Here is a 7,696-nt window from a genome sequence, read left to right as displayed (position 1 = left end):
GTGATCCAGAAGAGATTCTTCCAGTTAAAAGTCATCTCTTGGCTTTGGGCCCTTTCTCTTGGATCTTGAAACTTTTCTACAAGTATTGATACTTCACAACATATCCTAGGAATCTTTGCACATGTAGATTATTTTGATTCTCATCCAGGAAGAAATGTTGGATCCAGGCTAAAAGTATCATCACAGAAATTGCATACTTTCAGATAGCTTGCCTCAAATTGAAATTTAATGTTACTTTAGTTTTAGTGTCACTGAGGCAAAAATCATAAGCACATTATTTTTTTTATTCTCTCTTAAGCTCCATCCAGTCTACCTGTTACAGTCTCCACTTCAATGCCACCATCTCAATCTCTCATTCACTGCCCGATTCACAACAATAAGGTTCACTGTAATAGCAGAGATTTATGACTATATTTTCTCTTTTTCATGTCTGTACTTTGATTACCTAAACTTTAAGCATCTCTAAGATTACTAATTTCGGTGTCCTATTTTCCTCTCCTCATACAGGTAAGTAGAATTCTAAGAAAATGTATTTACCACAGAAAGACGATTAATCATAAAGATGAGCATAATTGATCACACCAGTGTATGATAAAAATTCCATCATGTTGCCGATAATCACTTTTCTGTTTCTTGGTTATTCCATTTTCCTATCCTTCTCCAGCCATACTACCTATAGCATCTGTTCTCTAGGTTTTTACAACCAGTATGCCTATGATCTTAAAAATATAATCATATTTTATATCCATTACATTTTAAGACATTTAATAAGATTCGGTGAAGGAAGATAATAGTATTATTAATTACATGCTATTAAGAAATGAGTGGATTGATAGTTATGAATCAAAGATAGTCTTTAAATTTTGAATAATTTGACTTGGGGTTCTGTTGTGTACAACTCTTTGGCTTTTAAGTATGGTTGTCTGTATCCATCCATCCATCTTTTTTTTTTTTTTTTTTTTTTTTTTTTTTTTCCTATTCTGAGTGAGTAATACTGCCACTTCATCTTTCATGATTACTCAGCAAACCCCTTTACTGGTTTCTGGTGAAAACTTGCCTCCAAAGGCAGTAAGATTAATTTGGATAGTGAGATAATTTAAGCTTAACATAATTTTGAATTAGGCCAAGTAAGCCCCTTGTATTTTCAGTCAACCCCTTTCTGTAACTTTTTTTCACTTTGCTTGTTTGGCCTGAGACAGGGAACTTCGCTGGGGATCATGCTTTTTAATCTTCCTTTACCATATTTATTTGGGGGTTTCATTTTTTGGTACTAACCCAGATGCAGAATAAAAATAAACAATAAGCTTACTAAATTGTAGGTCCTGCTTTATTTTTGCTAATGCCATTTTTGACTGCTTAGTGTTTCTTTAGAGAAGAAAGGAAGCCAGATGTTGGGGACTCTAACATACACAAAGTGGGATAATGACCGATACACAGCTTTCCTCAGATATTGCTAACTCATTTGTATTAGTAGCTACAGATGTTTCCAATGTTCAACCAGTGGTCCCGGGACTGTAGATTTTTCTTTATGAAGACAATAACTCATCCTATAGCTCTGGGATTTATTGGCTTGATCACAAAAAGGGGTATTGGACTTGACTAATGGAAAAGACCGCATGTTAGGATAATTATACCCTAGAATTTATTGCTGAGCCACTCAAGGAATGATAAAAAGGCTAATTTGTGTTGTAGCATAGGATTATCTCTCTATTCCATCCATCAACTATTTGGCAATCTCCTGAATCTGCTCAATATCCAAGGATTCACAATAATTATTAGGAGGAAATACAGGCAAATATGATGCTCAGAGTGATGAGTAATTTGTTGTTTATCATTCCAATTTTGCATTTTTTTGGTAAAAGATAAGATTTTTGACCTTTTATTTTTATCAGCTGTTGTGATATATACTGAAGGACTGAAGAATTTTCATTCACTCCAGCAAGATTTTATTCTAAAGTGTTCTTCCCCATTCCTCTGCTCAATCCAAATCTACCAACCAATAGCTACTAAACCATGGCTCCAGGCTTGCAACCCCTTCATTCTATCCCATGATTAACACAGATCAGTTTACTCGTACTTTGTGAGAATTTGAGTGGCAAAAACTTTTCAGTAAATAAGTGAACTTTGAGCCATTTCAAAAATCTTCCCTGTAAATCTTTAGCCTTCTTTCTCATCTCATAACGGTTGTCTTGAGTTGTCCTTATGTTAAAACCTTTAAATAGAAGTGTAGGCTAATAGGTTTTGATTTTTTCTTTCTTCATATTGTTTGGCGATAAGGAGGTGGGAAGAAAGATAATGCTGGTAATCTTATATTTACTAATAGGCAAAGCCAGCTTTGCTCATAATGTAACTTACTTACAGGTCAAGTGCCATTTGGAAATAGCTTAAAAGTACTGTGAATTCACCTCATGAAATTTCCAAATTTCTACACAAAAATTAAAGGACAAGCACAAAATATGCCCCCAAATGAACGCTACTCCAACCTAGCAACATTTAATCATTTTTTTCTTCCTGAAATTTTTCAAAGTAGTTATTAAAACTTAAAGTGTAATACTTAGTTTTCTGACAGTAATTCATAGCTTCTGTTGAAAGTTTCACCCAAAATGACCTTGGGACCTGAGTGCAAGTAAAAGTTACAATGAAAGATTTTTAGTAGAGGTGTATACATACAGTGACTATGTGTTTTCAGAAAACTACATTCGCAAAAGCCCTAAGAATGCAGAGATCTTAAAAATGTTTTATTCAGGTACCGTCACTGGAAATTGTTTCCCATTGCAAAGTTAGGAAATAACTTTTTACATTTAGTAGGTTACAGGGAAGTAAAACTGACACAGAGGGAAAGGAATACCAAAAATGGATTATGGAAGATTTGATGGCCTGATCTTTTTGAACATGGAGATAGGGTACCTGTAATTTTTAAACTATCAATGACTTCTATTATATTTGTTCAATATGCTATGGGTGCATAAGAATCAAGTGAAAAATAAACAAGAGTGCCCTTTGTGATTACTATATTAGAGCTGGTAATGAATCTTCTAATGAACTAGGACACACAACAAAAATACATGTAGCAGTGGGACCATTTCCTAAGAGACATAGTAGCATACCATAGCATTAAATATATAAAGAACCACAACAATAATATTAAAACAAAGTAAATGCCTGACTTCTCTTCTAAGGCAATCGGATGTAAGAATTTGTTATAAATAGTGCTTTTATGATCATTCAAGTATATATTATGTTTTCCTCCTTGATTTTGGTATGGTGGATTTTTTCTTTTTTTAATTAAAAGTTTACTTTGATATAATTATAGATTCACATGCACTTATAATAGATAACACAGAATAAATCATGCATGTTCTTTCCAGTTTCTTGCAATGGTCACATCTTATGAGACACATCAGGACATTGGCAATCACACAATCTAAGTATAAGAAAGTTTCCCTCATTTTGCTCTTTTGTAGTCATTGAAACCTCCATTTTCCTTACCCATTCCATCACTGGCATGCACTAATTTGTTCTCCATTTCTGTAATTTTGGTATTATATAAGCAAGTTAATAGAGTACATGACTGTTGGGATTGGCTTTTTCACTTGGCATAATTCCCTGGAGATTAATCCAAGCTGTTGTATCAGTAACTTGTTTCTTTATACTACTATGTATGATGTCCTTCTGGAGAGAACAGTCCTGGTGGCCTTCCATCCTGGGAATGAAACTGCTTTCAGTTTCTTACTGCTCCATCCGTTTCCTTCAGGACATTCTTATGGCGCCTCTGGCTTCTTCTCCAACACTGTGGCTTGATTTTCAATTGCACATATAGAACTTGGGGAGTTGTGAATAAGGATTTTTTTTTTCAGGGGAAGTTGAGGTGAGGTTGAAGATTTATAGGAATTGGTGGGCTGAACAAAATTTTCTATTAAATGGCAAATAAGTGAATTCCCCATTTGTTATAAAACATTGATGTAGTTCTAACTTGAGTTGTTAGTGTGAGATATAGGTGGACAGAAGGCACAGGCTTCTTTACATTTTCATCCTTTCAAGTACAGTCATGGACAAAGAGGGAAATTGTAGAGGGATGGACGAATTCGATTTTCCTGGCTGGCCAACAAGTTTAAAAGTTACCTTCTAGAGATATCTGGGTAGATGAAGACAATGTAGCTGCATAGCAACCTGCCTCTCATTATTTCTTCCCAAATGATACAAAAAATAGAAAAGTAAATTCTACACCAGAGGTGGGCAGACTTTTTCTGTAAAAGGCTAGATAGTAAATATTTTTGGCTTTTGGGGCCATGAGGTCTCTGTTAAGCTACTCAAATCTGCCATTAAGAGCAGCCATAGATAACATGCAGATGAGTGGGGGTGGACATGTTTCAATAAAGGTTTATTTACTAGACCCAGTGGTGGATAGATTTTACCCTCAGCTCTTATTTTTCTCACTCTTGCTCTAAACTGTGGCCCTTACTGCTGAGGTACTCCTAAGTGGCTTTCCTGGTGTTCAGCTAGACGTCTGTGGTTTGAAGACATATTAACAAGGTCTTTTCACTTTTTCTGGGCCCAGACTCCAAGCCCACAGACTACTCAGCCTCTAGTATCTTTGTTGAACTCTCAGCCTTATTACTCATGTGCAAACATGGACTACACTTGTTCCTCAGCCAAGGCATAAATGGGAAACTTCTGCCCAGATTCCAGCTCAGTGTAGTCTTGACCTGAGGATAGTAACCACTTCAGCTGATTTGATCTTTGCCAACTCAATTCAGAGAGACAATCATGTTGAGGTTAGTCTCTGTGTCACACTGTAGACTAAGCTAGTGTTAATTGTGGATACGTTTATTGAAATCTCTCTTTCTAAAAAGGTACAGTTTTGAGTTTCTTGTTGTCAAATTTCTTCATAAAATTGATTCAGTTTCATGATGATTTAAAGCAGAGAACATGGGCTCAAATTAGTTACTCTGACAGAGCTGGAAGCAAAAGTCTTCTTTTTAATCTTGTTTTATTTTGTGTGTGTGTGCATGTGGGTATGAGTGCTTGCAAGTTGTTGTCAAGCAGTTGTGGTCAAAACTTTTCTCCTCTTTCTTGATGAAAATCTAAATATTCTAGCTTGCTTATGTCTTTAGTATATCATATTTGTTTCCAGATTCCTAGTATTTATTTTCTTACTTTGGTTGCAATATGTTTTAATTTTACTTGATAGGCCCATTTTGAGTTATTTTATTTTAGAGTTTATCTTAATACCTTAAAACATAGATGAAACATTTTTTCTATATTTCAAATGTTTCCTTTGGCATATTTACATATGCAAATTGAAGGAGTTTAGAAAAACTATTGATCCAAAGATTTCTCAGGACTCATAGACACTGTATTTCACATTTCATATAATCAATCTCTTTTTGAATAATATTAGAAAAGCTTAGAAATGGAAGAAGATTTTATTTCTTGGAAACGAAATCTCATGTTCCTTCAATTGAAGAAGTAAGTCAACCTGACTGAACTAGTTAGGACTTCCAGAAAAAAATGCTAAGGAACAAATCATTGTTTTCATTAATTTTTCAAATTCAATGTGCTCTTACTTGTAAGGTAAATGCAATTTTTTTAATTGTGTCATTGAAAGCTTGTTTCACTTGCTTGTTCCTCAAAGTATAAATGAAAGGGTTCAACAAAGGAGCAACAGATGTAGTAAGCACGGATACCCCTTTATTGATGCCCACCTGTTCTTTGGCTGAAGGCTTGATATAGATGAAAATACAGCTGCCGTATGTGATGGAAATAACAATCATGTGAGATGAACAAGTGGAGAAAGCTTTTTTCCTTTGGGAAGCAGAAGGGAATCTTAGAATTGTCCTGATGATATATATGTAGGAAAGAATGACACCAATCAGTGTAATAATGAATATCAATACTGCACAGATTATAACTGTCTGTTCTATAAGCCACGTATCTGAGCATGAAATCTTAAAAAGAGGAAATGGGTCACAGCCAAAATGGTCAATGGCATTGGAGTCACAGAATTCCAGCTGGAGGCCCATACTGAGTGGTGTGACAATGATCATCAACCCAGAGATCCAGCAACAGAAGACAAAGATGGTACAGAATTTGTTGTTCATGATGGTCATGTAATGAAGGGGTTTGCAGATGGCCACATAGCGGTCATAGGACATGGCTGCCAGGAGAAAAAATTCTGTGGCCCCCAAAACCCCAATAAGAAATACTTGGCTAACACAAGCATTATAGGTAATCGTTTTATCTCCAGTTGATAAGCTGTACAAGAATCTGGGAATACATACTGTTGTGAATAAGATTTCTAAAATGGAGAAATTTCGAAGAAAAACATACATAGGTGTTTTAAGATGAAAATCCATGAATGTAAGAATGATAATGGTCAGATTTCCAGTCATGCTCAGCACATAGGTGAGAAATAAGAAGATAAAAAGGAGAACTTGCAGCTGTGGGTCCTCTGTAAGTCCCAACAAGATGAATGTTGTTATTGCTGTGTGATTTCTCATTGCTACCTTTGATGTTTTAAGCAATCTATGTGTAAAACTAAAACGTCAAAGAGGAAGTGTCTAAACAGAAAACAAGACAGAAATCAATGAAACAGAAAACAAAAGGCAAGAGTGAAGTTTAAAGGAATCAAGAGCTGATTTTTAGAAAGGATAAATAACATTCATACAACTGTTGTGAAAAAAAGGAAAAGATAAGATTTATCAGGAATGAGAGCAATGATAACATTACATATTATAAAGCTGTTAAGATAAAAATGAAATATTTTGAAAACATCTGCAGAGTAGATTTGATAACTTAAATGAATTCTTTGAAAGGTACAATTTACCAAAGCTAATTCAAGATGAAATATCTAACCTAGATAGCCCTGTATCTATTGAAGTAAACAAACATATAGTTAAATCATCTCACAAAGAGAACTCCAGGCTCAGGTGGCTTAATTGTAGATTTCTACTGAAAATTTAAGCCAAAAACACCAGTTCTATATAATTCCTTTCATAAAGTTGATTGTTGAAAGCAAAAATTATAACATTATCTAATGGAGTTTCTGATGTATATAAACATAATATAAATGATAATCACAATAAAAAGGGAAGAGTACAGGGTCCTATATAGTAATATATTTTCTAAATTCTACCTCCATTGGTAAGATATTGATTCAAGTTTGTGAAATGTTTACTGTTTATAAGTCACAAACTTTTAAGAAATGATATAGTCAAAAACATATAAATTAAAATGACTACACTAAAGTGGTTAATTTTAGTCCAGAAAATAGGAAACAAAAGAAAGAACAACAATGGGGACAAACAAAAATCAAGTAACAAAATGATAAACAGAAGTCGAAACATAAATGATTACATTATATAAAATAATCAAAACATACCACACTGATTAAAAGGTAGAGATTATAAAATGTATTTTGATGTATATCTTAAATTGATAAGAACAGATACTACACTTGATCTTAGCCAAAAGGCCAAGAAGCAATAAGATGTGTTTAAAAATCACCCACCTAGATGCTATATTTAAACACCTCACTTCAAATATTACTTCTGTAAAGAATAGAACAATGAGTACCATGTGAACCATAATCAAGAGAATGTTGGAGTAGCTATGTTAGTATTACCACCAAAGAAAATTAACAAGCGTATAGAGGAAATTACATATTATCTGATAAATAAGCCAATTCACTAAGAAC

The 7,696-nt window shown here is 34.1% G+C and overlaps 1 protein-coding gene and 1 pseudogene across 1 annotated transcript; both read right to left on the bottom strand.

Annotated features, from left to right (window-relative positions):
- Positions 1 to 5,552: 5,552 nt before the first annotated feature.
- LOC132695341 (olfactory receptor 6C2-like) lies at positions 5,553 to 6,500 on the bottom strand. Its single transcript, XM_060659677.1, has one exon. The coding sequence runs from the start codon at positions 6,498 to 6,500 to the stop codon at positions 5,553 to 5,555; it is 948 nt and encodes a 315-aa protein (XP_060515660.1).
- Positions 6,501 to 7,391: 891 nt separating this feature from the next.
- Positions 7,392 to 7,486, bottom strand: LOC132660520 (U2 spliceosomal RNA; annotated as a pseudogene).
- Between the last annotated feature and the right edge of the window lie 210 nt (positions 7,487 to 7,696).

The sequence above is a fragment of the Panthera onca genome, chromosome B4 (assembly GCF_046562875.1).
Source record: "Panthera onca isolate mPanOnc1 chromosome B4, mPanOnc1 haplotype 2, whole genome shotgun sequence".
Taxonomy (NCBI): Eukaryota; Metazoa; Chordata; class Mammalia; order Carnivora; family Felidae; genus Panthera; species Panthera onca.
The sequence above is the reverse complement of the archived record's forward strand: the minus strand, read 5'-3'. Positions and strand labels throughout refer to the sequence as shown.

Bases quoted from the DNA above. Each gene is read 5' to 3' on its own strand.
- LOC132695341 (XM_060659677.1), bottom strand. From the start codon at position 6,500: ATGAGAAATCACACAGCAATAACAACATTCATCTTGTTGGGACTTACA.